Here is a 20,681-nt window from a genome sequence, read left to right as displayed (position 1 = left end):
TTCAGCCCTGAAAATACCTATCTTCCCCACTTTCCATCTTCTCCCTCTGTATCCTTACACATGACAATTGTATTGGGTTTGCATGGCCAGGTTTTGGTAGCGGGGGTGAGAAACTGCCGGAAGCTTCCCCCATGTCCAGCAGAGCCAATGCCAGCCAGCTCCAGGGTGGACCTGCCTCTGGCCAAGGCCAAGCCAATCAAGAATGATAGTAACATATCTGTGATAACATATTTAAGAAGTAAAAAAAAGTTATTGGGCAGATGAAAATTGCAGCCAGAGAAGAGAGGAGTGAGAACATGTGAACAACTCTGCAGACACCAAGGTCAGTGGAGAAAGAGGGGGAGGAGGTGCTCCAGGTGTCAGAGCTGAGGCTCCCCTGCAGTCCATGGTGAAGACTACGGTGGAGCAGCAGTCCCGGTGCAGTCCGTGGAGGACCACAGAGGTGCAGAGATCCACCTACAATCTGTGGAGGAGACCCGTGCAGGAGCAGGTAGATGCCCAAAGGAGGCTGTGACCCCATGGGAGGCCCATGCTGGAGCAGGGTTCTGTCAGGGACCTGCTGACCCTTGGAGATAGGAGCCCATGCTGGAGTTGGTTTTCCTGGTAGGACTTGTGGCCCTGTCGGGGACCCATGCCAGAGCAGCCTGTGCCTGAAGGACTGCACCCCATGGAAGAGTGACCCATGTTGCAGCAGTTTGTGAAGAACTGTTGCCCACTGGAGAAGTTCATAAAGGACTGTTTCCTGTGGGAGGAACCACATGGGAAGCAGGGGAAGGACTCCTCTCTCTGAGCAGAAGCAGAAAACAACTGACTGTAACCCCCGTTAACCAGGAGGAGGTAGAACTTGGGAAGGAAGGAGGGGTGAGGGAGTATGTTTTTAAGATTTATTTTACTTCTCATTCTCCTGCTCTGATTCTGGTAGCAATAAATTTAATTAATATCCCCACTTTGAGTCTGTCTTGCCAGTGACGGTAATCAGTAAGGGATCTCTTCCAGTCCTTACCTCAACTTATGAACCCTTTGTTATATTTTTTGTCCTCTGTCCAGTTGCAGAAGGGAGTGGGACAGTGGATTTTGTGGGTACCTGACATCTAGCCAGGGTCAACCCACTACACAACCTAAGGACACTGGTAGGCAGAAATCTGCATGTAATTAATTTTTTTTTTATTTTTTCCAGTTCTATTAGTTGTAAGTATATGTAGTTCTCCTCATCCGAGTAAGATGTGGAGAAAAGCTGCTGTGCCTAAAATCCTATCTGATTTTACTAACCACACACATTAATCTCTTATAAGATGCTGTTTTCTCTTGCAAACCTTGTCCCAACAGACATTTAAAGAACAGGTAAGATCTGGGAAATGCAGCACCTTTATTCCATTTCTAGTAATTTTCCTTTAGTTCTCTGCAGTAAACATCAGTATCTTTGACAAAACAGTATCTGTATTTATACCTAGCAATTGTATTCCTGTGTTTAAGATCTTGTTGACTGTTATTCAGTACCTTATCTGCACATTTGTCTTTTAGACACAAAAAGTTCCAAGGATGCATGGCTGTGTTAGTATCTTTATAGAAAAAGATGGCAATGACAGTGTAGCAAGACAAAAGTTGTGGGTGGAAAACAGCCCGTTAAAAATTACAAAAATGCAAAGCTGCAAGAGCAGCTTTACCCTCGTGTCTCCTTTTGGATCTCTCATATTTTGGCCTCCAAGTGTTAAGTGGAAGGTGAAATTTACAGACAGTGTGAGACAAGCCAACCCAAGCTGCATCTACAGAACATCCAAAAAACCCCTCTCTCCTGAGTTTATGTTTCTGGCGTAACAAAAAATAATATGGCTGTTGCCATAAACGGAGGTATGCTGCAGCTATAACCAGAATTTTGTTGCTTCATTTCACCCCCTCTCTATATTGGGTTTATCAAATAAAATAACAAGCCAAAAAGTGGGGGTTTGTCCTGGGGAAAATACAGAAAATATTACTTTTTCACAGAAAGCATTAAGCTAAAGATAGCTCTTTATAAAAGACAAAACCCAGCAGTGATAGCAGGAGATAAATGCTTTAAATGACCTGGGACATGCATTACAATCCCAAACTAAAAACCTGTTCAAAACAGATGGCACTAAATGTGGTGTGTGGAAAGTCTTGTAAAGTGCTGACACAATGGCAAAGCAGAAGGATATCTGACAAAACAGGAACTACCCCAGGACATTCACAAAAATACTGGAAGGCACTGCCTTCCAGGAATACAAAACTACTTACTTCACACTATTCAACATCTCCCAAATTGAGCAAACTAGGCATTTTTGTATGTTAATTAAAAAGTGGGGGGAAGTGTAGCTCAATACAGGTTAAAAAAAATGATTTTACAACATTTTCCTTCAAATATTTGCTTGAATTACTGAATTTAGGTTCAGAAGCTTTTCTGCGTCCTCTTCTTATAAATACAGTTTGTCTGAGAAGTGGTGCTGATGATCAAAGTTAAAATAAATTTTGGCATATGTTGCTCACTCTACTTTTGTCCATCTCTCATCTCTCATTCCGTCGAGTTCAGCAGAGTTTTATCCCAGAAAACCAGGAGCAGGGAGAGCTGCCTCATGAGCAACAATACTGAGCGCTGCCCTGGAAACAAGTTTGCTGCCTTTGGGTCTTAAGAACAGCCACCATCATCACTGCACTACTTGGGTGTGAAGACAGCAACAAGGAAGACAGGTCAGCCCCTCAGATGCCTTTCATTTCATGTCTTTCCTTAATGATGGAGGTTTGGAAGTAGGAAAAACACTGTTTCAGAGCCTGGACCTCATTCACAGGATTAAGGCAACACATCCTGCTTCTCCTCTAAACCCTTCCTGGTTTTTTGCCATTGCAATTCCAGTGCAAGCTGATCTGCAAGCATTGGCAGCCCACTACCTTTCCTCCACACACCAATACCATAGATGGTATACGTAGACAGTTTATACAAAATGACCCCCTGCATCCACATTTCTCTTACACACGCATATAAGCCGACATCAGGCTGGAAATCTTGCAGCATAAAAGGCTGCCTGATTTTCCTTGACCTTCCAAGTCCCATAACTGTGATTCCAGAGTCAAATCAATGAATCAGTTAAAACCTAGCTGCCAGTGGGCTAATCTCCACCAGCCCCCTGAAGCAGCCTGTGCTTCCACTTTGGCATTTCTCTCTAGGCAAAGGGGCAACTTCTTTACACTTCTATGCCACTAACTGCTCCAACCTTTTTTCCTGCACTTTACAAGCTGGTGCACAGGATTCTGTTCTTTAGAAATCTTCCTTCCTGAAACATTCCCATCCTTGGGAATATTAATCTGCAAGTAACTTTTGCTGGGTTTTGGGGCCATGTGTTTATGTTTGGGAAACATACAGGGCTTGAGGTGGGCAAATGCATGCCCTTATTCTGAGTGAAGATATCCAGCCTGCCAGAGTGTGAGGGACTGGAAATTCCCAAATCCCTTTAGTGGTTTTGGAGAAGCAAGATGGTACAAGGAAGTACACGTGGTACTAGTGAGACAGTATGGCCAAAGAGAGTGGAAGCCAAGTGGATGCCAAGCTGCATCCCTGAGTCTTCATGGAGTAGGGTAGCTGCTGCTAAGCAGGAAGGCATGCAATGTCCCTGAACCCATCACACTGCAAAACCCACCACCCCTTGGACCTCCCTGCCCAGTCATGGGTACTGTTTCCCCGAGAATACAGCTCAGACAAGTGGATAAAAGTCCCAGACATCAAAATCAAGCAGGCTCAGCATGCCTTCCTTGCTTGCCACTAGTGCTTCCAAAATGGGCTGTCACCAGCCTGGGTGTTTCTCTGTGTGAAACAACAGGAGTGACAACAACGTGCTGGTGGGCACTGCCAAGAACCACAGCTGGAAACACCTCCATGGTGAGCCGTGGTGGCCACCACATAAGGTCCAAGTGGTGGCAGGTGCTGGGGCAGTAGGTGAGGCGGGGAGATATCTCTGCTCAACCCAGACTTGATTTCCTATCTGGGATCCTGTTGAGCATCACCCAGAGTGCTTGTCAGGGCTGTAGTTGTCCCTGGACAACAGCAGCAGATCGAGGGTGTGCTGGTCCTAGAGCACAAACTCCCCAAAGGGTCAGGTGACAGCCATGTACACAAATCCAAGGTAGATGATCAGGTTATGTGACAGGGGTAGCTTGCACACATCTGGAGGGTGACCAGCTCCGAGGTGTTGTGCCTGGCCCCATCCCTGTGCAGTCTCCCCACTGCCCAAAGCTGGTTCAGCCATCAGTGTTTAAGAAGATGGAGAGAAGCCGATGAGCAATTGTGAGTAGGATGGAAACTGTCACCTCTTGACCCTGTACAGCAACAAGAATTTGTCTGACTGAGCTCATAGACAGCATGCAAGAACACTTTGCTCTGAAATTCTGGTTTGTCTGTTTTCTTGTTTGTCCAGTAAGACAAGTTGTCTCATCTGTCCTTGGAAGGGAAGTGGCTGGTAAAGGCAGGGGGGACTCCTCAGAAGAAAAGATTTTCTTTCAAGGTGAATTGCAACAATGGAGAAAACAAAACCCAACACCCCTCCTTAAAAATGTATAAAGGCTCAAGTTTATATTTTGCCATCATAAATTTTCATTTCAGTGGGTATGCAAATGCAAAAATGTGTGTGGAGGGGTGAAGGTTTAACTAGAATAAGCTTAAGATTGTCAAGCTTTAAAGCAGACCTCAGAACCTGAAGAGAAGGAACTTAAACTCAGGAAAAAGAAAGAAGTTTCTTTAAAACACAGTGCTCTGAATTAAGGCAATGCGTGTCACCTGCTTGTGCTGTAAGCCTGTTGACAGTCATAAGAGAGGTAAACTTCACCTTGTGTGTTGAATCATCTGACGGATATTAAAGATATGGTCTCAGTTCTAGGAACTGCATTTAGTATGTTTTGGAGGTAGTCTTTCTGAGCTGATATTGACCAATAAACTGACTCTAGTGCTTTGGGAGAGTTGCAGTCCTGTATCAGAGGAGCTGAATTCTAGAGAGAGGTTTGGGAAACACCTGCTTCCCCCAGTGGGAGTGAACCGGACCTGTGGGGACACACTGGGTGCTGAGGACAGCCAACAGGAGAGCTGCTCTTCAGGAACTGCCAGTGCCCACCCCAGCACCTGTTCAGGCATGGATCTGCCAATTTCCACCCTGGCTGCCCAGTGTGCTGGCAGCAAGGTTTGTCTCTCAGCATGTGTAACAGAGCTTTAGGTGTGGTCAGATGAATTTGCTCGTAGATGAAAGCAGGAGACAGTTTCAGGTGGCCGAAATGGAGTTCCCCCCTAAAAAATATGAGGGCTGTTGGCAATTCAGCATCTGGGAATGTCAAGAAAAGTCTCTATTACTGCATCTGGACTAATGTTTGGTTGGTTACATGCATGAGTTATCACAGACACTACCTGATGTTGGTATTTAGAAAGAAAAAAAAATTTTCCTTAAATGAGTCTCATCAAATTCTGTTCTCCAAGGAGTTGTGCTCTTTGAAGCCTCTTAAACCAATGTCTGATAGTTGAAAAGATAAAGGAAAATCAAGTGAGGAAGCCCAAGTTCATTTAGTAACTATGGCTTTCCAAAAAGACTTCTTGATGACATACCCTTCCTTATCCCATCATCACTAAGTGCTGTTTTAGTGAGAAGCAAAAAATTGATTGTGAAGAAAAGTATTGCTCGTTTTCAGTATTTGAATTTTGATGACTGTGGATTGCATAGAGACTAAGCCCTATTTTAAGTTATATCTTCTCAGATGAACTATAATATCTGAATGATGGGTAAAGGACAAGAGTAATTTTTCAGATAATTCATGAAGAAGGTGTTTTTGTGATTGCTGAGATGGTGTTGCAAAACCCTCCCTTGAGCAGGTTTTTCAAAAGAGGAAGGTTTTGATGATGAGATTGCAACAGCTTTGTGGGTATGAGACTCAATAATAGTCACAGGAAAATCCCTGCTTTTTTAGTGCTTTATTCCTATGAGAACTTCTTGCTCAATCAGGAAGTTTCATTAAAATAATGGAGAATATGAACAAAAGAATGAGGATTAGTTATATGAGTAATGATGCAGACATAGGTACAAAATACTTTTTTTTCTAGAGCGTGGCTTATTCTACTAGCATCACTGTCTGGAATCATATTAAAAAACTTCTGTGTCTCTCTGTCTGACTTTTGAAGGGTGGGGACTAAGCTAAGGAAAATTAACAATTATACCAGGTGGAACAGAACCACATTAGTGCATGATGTATGTATTGTGGAGAAGGTTGTTCCAAGAGCCCATGTCTGCAAACAACAGTGGGATGGAGAGGTACCAAAATGGTTTTAAATCATTAAGTTGTTGTGGTGAGAAGCTCGGTGCAAGCTAAAGTGTCTGAAAAAAACCCACAGCTCTGTCTGTACAAGTAAATAGCCATGTAAAAACTTAAAAATAAGGAAATGGCTAATGTAATTGATTAATATGCTAGCAGTGCTACTCAGAATTTTCTGGTATTTCTCTTTTATCTCACACCCACATACAAGGCATGTGAACAAGTTGTGCCTTGAGAGCTAACAGCTCTAGTTTGGAAGTAAAGCTACTGCATCAGACAAACTGCAGTGAAGGACAACTCCCATCTCTCTTGAGATCATACTGGTTTGACTCTCAGAATCACCTGCCACATGCCTGCCATTACCCAAGACGTACTGTAGGCCACTCTTCCTATTTTTCTATCTACTATTCAGCTCCTAACTGAGGAACTGCCGTCAGGATGATGCAGACATACTTTCAAAGTGTAGGAGCGGTTTAACATTCCACTTACTTACAAACAAAACTATCCATCTTTTTCGTTCCTTTGTGATAACTGAGAAAAGTAATGAATACATTAGCAACCTTTATCCTGCTTGGAGAGAGCTGAGGTGTCTGATTCTTTGCATTTAAACAGACGCAATAAGCAACTGCCATGGATTCCCAACCTCTGTGTCAGATTAGCAGCAAGAGAAAAAAACCCTCACTGAAAGATTCCGTGTTGAGACTACTTATGTCCCCAGTTGCCTGTGTTTGACAGAAAGCTGCTGCCCTGTGGTTCTGTGCCTACCCATTCAGATCAGAGAACAGTCTGGATTTGTGGGCTCGCACAGGACTCTGTGGGCTACCCGCTCCAGTAATCAATTACCTCCTATTCACTCTGATGCAAAAGTTCATCTAGTTTTAAATCAGTCAGTGATGGCATGCCATGTACCCAATGTCACTTTTGGTCTGGCACAAGAGCAACAGTGCCACAGTGCTCCTTTTCCACTCTCTTTCCCTCCAGGGCAGATGGCCCATAGCTGGTCCTCATTCTGTAGGCTTCTTGCAGAAACCAGGAATAAAAGCAGTTCTGCTCTGGCACTTTCCCTGTGCATTCCCATCTTCCCTTACACCAAATGACTGCCAAGTGTCACTCATGATCTCTATGGAGAGGTGTTAATGACCAAGGCATATCTCAGAGGTGGAACCATACTGTCCACAGGTGTCTAGGTGAATTTTGTGACAGCCAGAACAAGAGCAGGGAAGACAGGTGCATTTCTGTGGCTAATGGCTGGCACAGCTGCTAACCACTGTGCTCTCCTTGTAGGAGCAATTACTGCCTTTCCATGGAAGCTCAGAAGGGCTGCTCTAGCATGGCAGGATGCATCTGCAGCCTTGTTCAGTAGCCGGAACATACCTGGGCACTTGTACAGGGCAGGGAGTGAGTGGGTGATTTCTGTGGCAGCCAGTTGCTACATGCAAACTTTCTCTTGCAGCTCATAGCCTGAGGGGATTGCTAAGTGCTCAACGACTCCTATATTTGGATTGGTAATACTCATTGCATTGCTGCAAAACTGAGACAGATGGCTCAGAAAAGTGATCCCCCAGTAGCCTAGTGTGTTCCCATACTTTCCTGCCATATCTGTATCTGAGTCAGAGATATGAATAGTGGAATGAAGTTATCAATGCTGGGCTTCAGGTGAGATGGAAAAATCAGTGTGTCTGGGTGTGAGTGTTCTCATGCAGGGTTTTTTTGTGGTATCCAGGAACAAGGATGCTGGATGCGTGCCAGAACCTGCTATCTCGTACGTTTATCGTCAGGGAATGAAAGCAATAGGAAAGGGGAATGCTGGAAAACAGATTAAGTTGTCCCCACCACAACAGCAGTAGCTGCTGCACATACCCTATTAAAGCAGGTAAGAGACAATCCCTTGGGTATGTGTCCCAGGCTGCAGTAACAGTTCTGGTCTCTTTGTAACAGGCCAGAGAGGACAGAGACCAACTTGCCAAGAAGCTGTCAAGGGGGACTCCAAAACGGGTCTATTTTGGCAACAAAGAGCTTCTAGTGCTCAGCCATCCTGTGTACTCTCACTCTTAGTAAAGAGAGCAGAAGCAGCAGTGCAATCACACACTGTTATTCCGCAGGTGAGCCTGTTCTGAAAAACCAGTTCAATCCAGTGCATTAGACTGGGAGTCAGGTGTCAGCGTTTCAGTAGTGGCTTTTCCCATGGTCTGCTTTAAGACACTGGGAATATCATTTCACTCTTTTCTGCCCGCTTTTGTGAATGGAGAATAATAGCACTGATCTTCCTTGTAAAACTGTGTTGACATTTCTGAATGAGAAGTGGTTCTCTTACTTCTTGTGACCTTAATTTTCCCACTTGAACAATGTGTAAGTTGCTAGTGACCAGCATAGGTGTATGTCAATGTACACATTGGTGCATATCCTGGGGGATTATTATCACCTATGACTGCCTGTATCCCAGCTCATGCCTATGCTGTGACACTATTGTATGGAAGTGAGGACAGGACTTTAGCTTGGAAGAGAATTCAGTAAAGTTACCCTGAGGTACTCAATACCAGGGACTGCAGATTCACACCTCTCCCAGCGGCATCAGAACCTACTTTCTGCTTTATATGAACAGAGAGGGGAAAGGTGGCTCAGTGGTAATACTGCTAGCCTGGGATGTGGCTGCTACCCTGCACTGTGGTGGTACATGCTTCTTGTGAGACCTGGAGAAAATGATTTAGGGCCAGACACTTCAGACCTACATACCTTGAAAATACTTTCTCTTAATTTCCCCATGATTCTATTTCTTATCTGAAAAGTGACTTTCAAGAATTTCTGTCATGCAGGAATGATGTGGGAGATAAGTGGCCTGAGACAAGTATTAAGGAGAAGTTAAGACTGTTATAGAAATTGGAAGTCTTTAGCCTTTAAGGGGGTAAGAAAAAGTCTTGGTCTTAATTGCATGACTTTGGATAGTAAGTATGCTGTTTTAAGATTTGGGGACCAGGTTTTTTTATCTTTTATCTGAACTGAGATTATCATATCTATCTGAAACTACAAATATCTCTGATTTAGTTCTTTCATGATACACTTATCCACCCAAACTGCTCCTTAAATGACTTCTCTGCTTGCCTGGTGGCTTACAACTTTTTGTTCTAATAGCTGGACCACTGTCCGACACCATTACCTCCCTTTGATAGGCCTGAAAAGTTAAAGTGTCTTGGTCAAACTTGGATAGAAGTTTTTTTGTTAGAGCCTGGAACTGAGTCCCAGGCTAACACCCCATGCACTGAGAGGGATGATTTCTCACCCGAGAGTCACTCAGTGATCTGGATCTGACTTGGATATGTTCTGGTGAGTGTCTGACAGAGTGTTAGGCTTATAAGTTTGGATTCAAAATCCTGGGCAACCACAGTCCTTGAGCACATCTGTCAGAGCAAAATGGCTAGTTTTGTCCAGGCAATCTAATGTGATGGCAAGGAAAACAAGGAAGAGGAAAAAACCATACATGCTGTGGAAATGCTGCATCTTTCTGATGCAAAGAGAACAAACTCAAAAAATTGTTTTGCCAGTGTGCAACACTGGAAAACATATGGTGATTATTGTGGAAACAATAATGAAATATGCAGCCTATGTAAACTACACAGTGCAGTACAACAAATGGCAACCACCTAAAGCTTTCTGTCTGTGGAGAACATATCTGGTCCCAGGTTTATTGCTTCTGAGGCAATGAATTGTAGTAAGATCACAGCAACCAGCTTCTAGGAAAAGTCAGGTAGCTACAAATAATACATGCTGATGATTATACTATGAATATCTTGATCAGTAATTATTTGTGTTTCTTGTGTATGCTAGTTGTAAAATATGGTTATCAGAAGAGCAAGCACTATTCTCATAGAGTTATGTGATAAGTTACAGTAGGAAGAGGTTGGAAAGAAAGAAAAAGACAGAAGAAGAAATTTGCCTGTGCTTCCATTCCTTGTATCCCCACTTTGGGCTGCTGTGAAGCTCTAGGGAGTCAGAAGCAGTGGAGTCTTACCAGGTGCTTCTAAAAGTAACGTGCATGGGGGTGAAATCCTGTGCATCATCCAACCCTTTCTCAGTCGTGTGAACAAGGTAAAAGTAAATGTATATACGTACAGTAAAGATGAAAATACTGGATCTGATTCTGTTTCTCTGCACAAATCCTTAACCTTGTACAATGGAGTTTAGGCAGTAGTTATGAGAATGTGGGGTTTTTGCAGTTGCTACAGGAGAGCTGGTATGTGTGTGCGCGTGTTTCTGGTCCCATAGAAAAGCATGTGAAGACTAGAAGTCGACTCTACCCTGAACTCAGATTTTCTTGTGCTGGAATAATAAGGAATGAGGAATTCATTTCAATTTGTTAAAAATAAAATTTCTCCCAGAAAAATGAACATCTGGTAAAAAACTTTACTATGATGTTTATATAGATTACATATTTTAATCTTTATTACCTCTCTTTTCATCATCTCAGATTTTATAGGTAAGAGGCTTAAATCAGCTTAAATGTCTGAGGATTTCTGTTTGAACTTAGATCCCCAGGCATTTTCCTGCTCAGATGTGGAATGGTAATTCACATTCTGCACAGCACAGTCACCTTTTCCTCCATGTTCAAAACGGGCCAGCAAGCTTATTTGTTAGATCAACCTTTTATATCAGTTATGATCTGATTAAATTTTTCGTCTAGGCTTTGCCAAATCAGCCTCAGTTATGTGGTTCTATGTGTGTACATGCATGTGCAGAGAATCATAGAATAGTTTGGGTTGGAAAGGACGTTAAAGATCATCTAGTTCCAACCCCTCTGCTATGGGCAGGGACACCTCCCACTAGTCCAGGTTGTTCAAAGTCCCATCCCACCTGGCCTGGAACACTTTCAGGGATGGGCCATTCACCACTTCTCTGGGCAGCCTGTTCCTTTGTCACACCACCACCACAGTAAAGAATTTCTTCCTTATATCTAGTCTAAACCTACCCTTTTTAAATTTAAATCCATTTCCCCCTGTCCTACCACTGCAGGGCACAGACAAGGCCAGAAGGTCTCTCGTGCAGTGAAGATCAGCCCGCAGCTGGGAGATGCTGACACAGACCTTCCTTTCTGCCTGGGAGGAGAGAAAGGTATTGGCGAAGCAACCCATCAGGTGCTGCAGCACCCACCAGAAGAGAAATGGTGACTTGGCATCCATGTGGACACAACAGACATTTTGAGGCATGTACAGCTCCCTGAAGAGCCACTTGAAGGTCTTGAACTCTTTGTGCAGTGTCATGATGTAGGCAACAAGGAACACAGCCTCCTCAGCCGAGAGGGCACAGGTGATGTAGTGGTTCTGTGTTATGTACTCTGTGCAATTAGATTCTCTGATTTTTTAAAGCATTTTCCTTCAAAAAGGACACCTTGTCTTCATAAGGTGCTTTACAGGCTTCTATGAAAATTGAACTCACTGAGAAGTTCAGCCTCATAAGATATTTTTGTGCATGCGCATTAACGGTGTAGAAAACAAATGGAAGTGAAAGACTGAGAATCGGAATGGCAAAGAAGCAGTATCTGAGTGTATTCACTACTGTCCAGAAAAAGAGTCTCTCTTGAAATATTGCAGAGAGGTCTGATCAGACACCACCAACAGCTTGTTTTGCTGTCCGTGTTTGCTTCCTGCTGGAGAATGTATGCATCCATCTGATGCCCATTATGCAGCTGCTGCCCTTACTTTCAATACCAATAGTTACATAGCCATCATTGATGTGGAAGCAGCATAAGTAGTGAATGACTTGCAGATGGAAGCTGCTTCACAGCACCCTGAAGATTAAACAGACATGTTGCATAATTACTGGCTTGGCAGCTGGCACATATCTCACGGTGTCCCCAAATTCAATTTATGGGTGTGTTCTTAACTGCTTCCTCCCAGTCTCCCTGCATGTATCATATAGCTCTTAAAATGTCTGTGCATGCACCTGGTGACAGGAAAACCTCATATTTACCTCTTGTATAATTCTATTTTTTTACTTATAGGACTTTTTTTAAACCATCCAAGTGTATCAGTTATCACCACTTCCGAATTGTGGAAGGCTTCTGACATGAAATAAATACTACTTCAATATGTCTCAGTGACAACTACACTACTTACTAGATCAAGTATATATTACCTATTGTGGCCTTTCTGCTATTTTATATCCTAGATGAATATAATTTCTAGAAGGTAATTATCAGAAAACCAGTTCCATACATACCATTTTCCAGCCAAAGAATACAAGATGGAGAACAACCACAACAACCTCTATATTCTTGTCTTCACTATTCTTCATTTCTAATGTAAAGCCACCAACGTTCACATATAAGAAGTAAGAAAATCCTTTTTGCCTCTGCGTAGAGTCATATCACAGCCATTACATTTTTTTCAGCAATGTTTTCTTAATTTGTAAATTTGAAATTTGACAAACAGATTCTGCTTAGAGTCACGAGTGTGTTGTGATGAGCTCCAGACTTACATCCATCACAAGGAACTGGGTTAGCAGTTATTTAAACCACTGAAGTTAACCGTAGGCTTTCTGATGAGACATTCTTATTTCTAAGAACTGTGCATGCATCTGGTATAACATGCTTATGCAATGAGAGCTTGTGGTGTGACTGACTAAAGTGAAATCCTTGGTCTCTATCTTTCAGCTGTGAGTCTGTTCATGTGAATCTCCTGCTGTGAGACAGCATATTTGGGGCACGTAAACTTTTTGCAACACCATGTCCCTTTGCTCCAATGTGAAGCAATGCTGAGGCAAAATCAGTTGATCTGAGATTATGCCAGTCAGTAAATGTCCTGAGTGAGCCACTCCTCACTGGGCAGTCAGAAGGAACAGGTAGGGATACCTGCAGTCCTGCTGGAGATCCAGTGCAACCTCCTTCACAGATACCAGTGCCTTCGGAAGGAGAATGGCTCCGATGGAGCTGAGGAGCTGGAGCAGACCTATGCAAAGTCCCAGGGAGTAACAGAGACTCACCTGATGCTGCTGAGAAGTCATCTGGAGAGCACTGCTCCTAAGCTGAGACCACTGTTCAAGTTTAGAATAGAAATGCACAGCAAACACCATCTTCCTAATCTGATTGTTACAGTGAATTATATCCAGGTGTAAACACCGCTCTCCTGCCTGATACCTCAGAAAAGCAAATTGTCATGACAGCTGGTGACAATAAGACCAGCAGCCTCCTGCTGTCCTCTGTGCAGCCCATAGACCAGGGAATTCATTGTCTTCCCACCTTCCTACTGGGTCAGCTGGCTGCAACACCATTTCTCCCCCTCTGCCACAGTCTTAACATGAGACCTCCATTCAGCTGGAGTTAGGAAGATGTAGAAAGAGAATAGCAGGGGGCAGATGCCAACATTCCTGCAGGCGTCAGGGTTTCATTGGGGAAGTCTCAGTTGGGAGCAGAGAGCACAGGTTGCTTTTCCAAAGTACCAATGGCTGAGATGTTTCAAAGCATTTAAATGCCTTTGAAACTGTCTGCTCAGATCTTTTTAAAACTACTTTAGGCACTCTGTAACCTGCTACACAGCTAGGAAAACCTTCAAGATCTTAAAATATATACATTATATATACATATATATACATATATGTATGTATGTAAGGAGACTGTTCTCTCTCAGGTATTGAAGACTGCATTACTAGCCTGGGCCACAACAAAAAAGTGAAGCTACACACAGAAAATGAAATGGGTCTGGTCTTCATAGGAGTCCAATGCAAGATTTAACCTTTCCTTGGTCTCTTTTGTTGATAGGGTGTTTTTTTTTCCTTGCACAGACATTGCTGCAACACCTTTGCAGAAATCCAGATTAACCATGATCCTTTGGTACTAATAGCCTTGGGGATAAGAAGGCTGCATGCTTGGTGCTACTTCTTAATTCTGGAGCCTCAATTCTCTGGCACAGTTAGTGTTTAGAAACCTGAAAACATACATGTAAATGATTGCTGTGGAAGATCAAGCTGTTAAAACCTTTGGGGTTTTGGGGGGGGTTTTTTGTTTTTGTTATTTTAGCAATAGTTCTACTTTGTGCTGCTCTGTGTGAAATAAGATCCATGCCTTGAATTATAGGCAAAAATCACAAAAAAGCCCAACCAAACAAAATAAACTTTAAAAAAGCCACCTACCCACCCCCTCAAAAAAAAACCCCAAACAACCAAAAAACCCAACAAACAAACCAAAATCAGTCAAACAAATAAATAGTGTATAAGTCACATGAGCCACCTTATTGGAAAAAGTCTTTCTCAGGTATTAGTGAGTTATTGATTTTATAGACTCATCCTAAGTTCAGATGCAAGGAACAGCCAAATCTAAATGTACATCTGAACTATATTATGGCACCAGCAACCAGCAAGGAGACCTCCTGATGCCCCTGGATTCTCTTGTTGTAGATTGTATTGAACCTCTGCATATTCTGGATGCAAAAACAGAGTTACTGGACAAAAAAGATAAGATTGAATTTACCAGGCACTTTAACAAATATGCTGTGTAAAAGGGATCTGTGCTGGCAGAACTAAAACTGCTGCTGACAGATTTCCAGTGCTGCTCCTTTCTATTGTTCCCTGGACATGCATTGCAGTAATTTTCGTTTTAGCATGACAGGAGATTTTGGTGTGACGCCTATAGTGAAAACACACTCCCCAGTAGGACTGGGGATTGAAATGTCTTCCCTGTGGATGAAAAGGAACAGATCTTTCCAGACAATGAGGATATTATCTTCAGGATAGAGTCAATACTCAGTAAACTGCTCCTGGCCTTAATAAATATAGGTAATTGGTTTCAGCTTATTTGTTAGCTAATTAAAAGGCAAGATGCACAGGCTTTGCACATTGGTTTTGAGTTCCTCTTTGGCCTCAGTCAGTAGTGATGAATGTTATGCATTTCAGGTCTATTTGAAGTCACTTGGTATTTTCTAGTCTCTTGTTAGGACAAAAAAATCTATATCATGACATTTCGTTTCATGACTCTCTCATGCAAAGCTCTGAATTTGAATTGGCACCGTTGTTAAAATCACAGTGAACCTGTTGTGAGCAAACTATTTTGCCTCAGTGTGGTTTTTCTGGTTAGGAGGTGCAGGTAGGCACTGTTTTGTGCCCAAGTAAAGGATCTCCCCCGCCCACACACCTTCTCGCACCAAGATGAAACTTCTTTGGTCTTGTGCTGGTTTGGGATGTCATACAATGTGCATGGTCTCCCTAAAACTCTCTCCCTGGAGCAGTCCTACCCAACACCAATCTTCTCTAACATGTGCCTTACTCATGTGCCCCACCGGGAGCTGGAAGGTACAGTATGCACTGTATTCCCACAGGGGAAGCGAAATCAGACTCTGAGTGCAAAAGCAGTCAGAATTTATTCCTATCTCTCCTCTGCCCTCCCTTTTTTCCTGTTCAAAGCAGTCCCTGCCTTTCCTGCACTTCCCAGCCAGCCATAATCTGACTATTCAAAGAGAAGAAAATTCAAACCTACCTGAAACAGGAGTTCCTAGGCAGATGCACTGACACCGGACAGTCACAACGCAGCAGCACTGGCAGCAAATGGGAGGAGAGATGAAATGACACATCAAGGCAAATGCTACCTCAGCTCACATGGTCCAGTAAAACCATCGAGTAATCTAATTGTACACAGTCAGTGAGCACATCTGTCTGCACAAACAGCAGGGGCCAGACAATGCACCATCTCATCCACCTTTGTCTTGCTGTGCTCTCAAGCTCTAGATACAGAGTCTCTTACGCTGCAGGAACTTCACTACTTGTCTGCATTTGCAGCAGACTTTTAGACACAAAGGTTTTGGGAATAGGTAAGCTGCCTAGTCTCTTAGCAGAGAGCATTTTGCAAGTCAGACTTGCTACTGGTCCAAAGCAGAGCACTATACTGCTCCCTTCTCCAATTAATTACCAACAGGGACACGTACTCACCTCTGTGCAAACTATTCCTCATCAGCTGCTCAGGAGCAACAGCACGGCATTCTCTTCCCTGCTCATTTATCCTCCTGCGCAGAGAAAGCAAGACATAATTAAACACGTCCTAATAGAGGACAGGCAGGCTGTGGTGGTGAAGCTGGCTTTCTTCTGTTAAATATGACTAGATTTTATAGCTGACACTGGTGTAGTTGACACATGGTGAGAGATCTGTTTTCTTATTGCAGATTAGCGTAAAGTACAAATTTACATGTGCCACTACTATTTGCCCTGGGGAAGTGTCCAAAGGTAGCCCACACTGGATTTTGCAAACATTTGGGCTCTTGCTAACTTTGTGAACATGAACCCAAGGTGTTCCCTTCAGTGGGCAAAGTGGAGCAGCTGATGTCAGACCCTCAGGGTGGTGCCAGGTCAGGGCAGTGTCCCTGCAACCTGGTCTCTGCATGGCCAAGGGTCTGCTCCCAGCTGCAGGTGTGTTAGCAGCTAGAGGAGTAAAGCAACTGGATTTTCAGGTTGGGAGTGACCTGCTCTGCCAAGCAAGTCTGACCACAGCCCTGCCTGCTGATACAGGTAACTGGCTATGCCAGAGAGTGCAGGTATATGGATCACTGTTATTATTTCTAATGCCTACACTAAACATGTAGCATTATCATGTTCTTTATTCTGACAATATAACTTGTTTCCAGCTACAAAATGAGCAGAGAACCCATAGGGATCTAGGAACCATCTACTGTCAGGGATGGCAGAAATATATATATGTTTATTATAGCATTAAAAAAAAGGCAGAAAGTCTTCAAATATGTAAAAAAGGTAAAACAGAAGCAAATTATGGTGCAAATAGGAAGGGAGTAGCTGATTCTCCCTGCTCTCTGTGCATAAGACAAGAACTAATCATCTTAGATAGCATCAGGAGAGGTAAAGATCAGACACTAGGGAAGCTTTGTAGTGATAAACAGTTAAATGTGGATTAGATTGTCTGGAGAGGCTGGAATTTTCCTGCCTACGGTTTTTGGGAGCAGGTTAGGCTTAGCTTTTTCAGCAGCTTTGCAAGTCATACAGGTTCAAACCTGCTAATTTTCTAGGTCTTTTCCAGCTCCTTTTCCTATGATGGTCTATTTTACAGTACCACAACTTGGCTGTAGCTGGGCTGAGGGTCCTGTTACACTCAGCAACTGTAACAAGAGGACTTTAGAAATATGCTCATAATCTCTGCTAATTACCATTAACATCGCAGTTTGGTTAACCTTGGGATAGTCCTGGACCGCTCAAGAAGGAAAAGCATTTGTATGATACTTTTGTGATTCATCCTAAGCATAATGAAAAATAATTTAATAAATGATAAATCTGTGATGGTTTACTTCTTGACAAAGCCTCAAACTGAGGCTTTTCAAATTGCATTTTCTGAACATTTCAAATTGCCAAGCACCTTCCTATTTGCTTTTGCTTTGGGTGGAGGCTCACACTTATGTTTTGGTCTCTTGTTCTACTGCTTGCACAAAAACTTTTTATGGCTCTCTAACGGGAAGGGGAGTGGCTGCAATCACCAGTCCCCATGGGGTAGAAGACAGACCCTGTGGCATTACTGAAGCTGGGACAATCTGGTCTCCCCATACTGGGTCACTGGAAAGTCGTAAAGAGGCTAGAAAACTACTGGAAATCTCCTGCCTTGTACAACATCATATTCCTCAGCTCCTACAGACAGCCTTGTCTTATCTGGTCCCTACCTGCTAAACAGCTTCTTCCAGGCCAAGGTTTTCTTACTGGAGTCCCCCGTTACCATATACACCTGGCAGCTGGTGCTCTGGCATGTTTTCTGTCCTGTGATAGGTTATTTCACAGTGCTTTCTGGAACCTTCCTTTTGAAGCATTCCTGGATCCTGATTTCAACTGCAATTCTACTTTGCAGTCTCAAAATTCTGCAAGTGTTTGTTTCTTTTCTTCCAGTTTAGTACAATTTCTCAATTTGAGAAATACTTACAACTTCTTGCCTGTTGCTCACACTGATAATGCTTCTTGGCCTAAACCCAAGCCTATATTTAGGCTGGTTTTGGTTAGTACTTTTCATTTGCAAAGAATGTACACAAGGGCTTCTTTTTTCCTGTACCTACAGCAATTAGAAGGAAAATGGTACCTTTATCCCTAGGCCCCTGCTTATTGAATCTCTGTGTAAGCTCTGTTCAAGTGACTGGGCAAGTTCATGACAGAGGACCATTTTTGGATACACAACAATTATGTCCATCTCACAAGATCCTGGTCTGCAAATGGTTGGAGGCTGGAAGGGTGCCAGGAAAAGCACTGCGTTTTCTTGCCCACCTCCCTTGCGCTTCCAAAGGCCTCAGCACATGCTGAGGATGCATACCAGTCAGGGATGTTATGACCCTCCTGAGTCCCTGCTCCCTCTCAGGGGTGCACAGACAATTGCTTTTCTCACTCTCAGGTCCTTTTCATATACACACGCATAACTCAGGACTGCTGCAAACACTGCCCTGCTCCAGGATGTTGGTTATCAGTAGATGCCAAAGTTTCTCCAAGTCAGGACTTGCTCAGGACATTACATGAAGTCAGGTATCTTGGCAGTGGCTTCTGTTGTTTCGGTGGTAACTCAACAGTGTGGGAATCTGAGTCGCTCCCGGTGGTTAGCCTCAACACACCACAGAGAGGTACACTGCATCCCTCAGCAGGCTCTGAGGTTTCTTACATAGCCAACTTGCTATGTCCGGCATGAGGCCACCATGTCTTCTAATAAATGCAGCAGTTCTTGAGTAACTTGGCTTCTCTGTCATAAAATAATGGTGAATTTATGTGCTTGTATTCATACAGTACCATTCTAAAAATTTCAGCAGGGCCATCTCATAGTGGAAGTAAGACTTTTTCCAGGGGCATTAGCTGTGGGATCTCCAGAGTTATAGCCACATTAATCATTAATTCCCCGAGAAACTGCCCTACCCCATTAAATACACTGGCATATTTTTTAATAAGGTCACCTGCCTTGTGTCAGTTGAGATGGAACAATTCCCACTTTCATTACCAGTTTGATCAATTTAATATCCAGCCTGCTCAGGGACTAAGCTCTAGTGATGCTGCTGTGTGTACAGCATGAAATTTGTGGTGTTTTACATCCTATTTCATTGGGTCTAAGAGCACACCATGTCTGTCAATGCCCTCCTGCCTTACCTTTCTCTTGAAAGGTGGATTCTTACTCTTTTCCTTCAGCCAGTCCTGCCATTGCTGTTTCCACACCAATGTGGAAAACTACACAGCCAGATGGAGAGCTAGCTGAAGCTTCTGCATGTTCTCAATTTCTTCTGGGACCTGACTGCTTCCATGGGACTATTAAAACACTGAGAAATTACACTGGGGGGAAAGAAACCAAACCAAAACCCAAACGAAAACAAAGAAACAAACAAAAACACAACACAAAACTTCAAATATAAGCAGGATCCACTGGCAGGCATTCTCTGAAATGGGACAGGTACCTTTCAGTTAGTATGTCATTCTCTGCTTATGTTAAATGTTCAATGCCTTCTCTGCAGCATCCCAGTTAACAGCAAGCTGGTACTAAACAGCGATGTTCCAAGCCGTCAATCAGTGATGTACTACATCCAGCCATCAGGTTACTGCCCAAGTTTGGGCCAACCTGTAAAGCCGTATCACCGCCGGGTAGAGCGGTTAAACTAAAGAAGGCCTCCGCTGTCATTTGTCCCCTGTGCCACTGGATGGCAATGCTGGCTAAAGTTTCGCGGCCGGTAGCGGAGAGCGGGGAGAGGAGGAGGAAGAGGACGGATGGCAGCGCCGGCAGACGGGCAGGGTACGGACAGGGCAAGGCAGGACTGCCGCGGCGAGCCCTTGGGAAACGCGTCTCACTGAGACATCGCACCCTTTGCTGTAATTTTCAACCTGAAAGGAGATGTCCGACTCACGGGGTGTGATCTGTCAGGACCCCCGCATCTGAAGGACTCGAATAATGGGAAAGTAATATGTGGTGTCGAGGTTTTAAGCGTCGGAAGGAGTTGTCGGCAGGAATGACTAGGAGTCACGCATTGGCTCGGCTTGCTAGAAATTGCCCAATTTTTATACTTAAAAACTGTACTTACACTTTGTAAAAAATGACTTTGTAAGCACGGCACGGCTGAGCTCAATGACTATTCAGTGAACTCATTTGAATGTGCATAGACAGGGCTTGCTTGAACTGCTGCATCAAAGAGAAATGCTGAAATGAGTCATTTGTGAATCACGGCTTATTTTCTGTTGTTAGCTCATCTGGAATCCCATGGTGATCAAACAGCCTTTTACAATGTGTTAATACATCGCTACTCCGTGTGTTTAGCAACAGCCCTGTTCCAATAAATTGTAGGTAGTCATCCATTACAAAGAGGTAGTGTTTTCTGCCGCGTGTAAACGGGCTGGGATGAACTTGGAGGTGAAAACATAAGCAAAATTTCATGCTGTTCCAAACACTCTTTTCCACGCTGCTTCCA

At 43.5% G+C, this 20,681-nt stretch overlaps 1 protein-coding gene across 1 annotated transcript; it reads right to left on the bottom strand.

The window, feature by feature from the left end:
* Window positions 1-4,076: 4,076 nt before the first annotated feature.
* Window positions 4,077-17,983, bottom strand: GCNT2 (glucosaminyl (N-acetyl) transferase 2, I-branching enzyme (I blood group)). The gene is given in 5 exon segments (XM_017808376.1): window positions 4,077-4,240; window positions 11,255-11,637; window positions 11,639-11,840; window positions 16,201-16,274; window positions 17,928-17,983. Coding segments are annotated over 5 exon segments (879 nt in total).
* Window positions 17,984-20,681: the final 2,698 nt, after the last annotated feature.

The sequence above is a fragment of the Lepidothrix coronata genome, unplaced genomic scaffold, assembly GCF_001604755.1.
Source record: "Lepidothrix coronata isolate B3197 unplaced genomic scaffold, Lepidothrix_coronata-1.0 Scaffold23, whole genome shotgun sequence".
Lineage (NCBI taxonomy): Eukaryota > Metazoa > Chordata > Aves > Passeriformes > Pipridae > Lepidothrix > Lepidothrix coronata.
The sequence above is the reverse complement of the archived record's forward strand: the minus strand, read 5'-3'. Positions and strand labels throughout refer to the sequence as shown.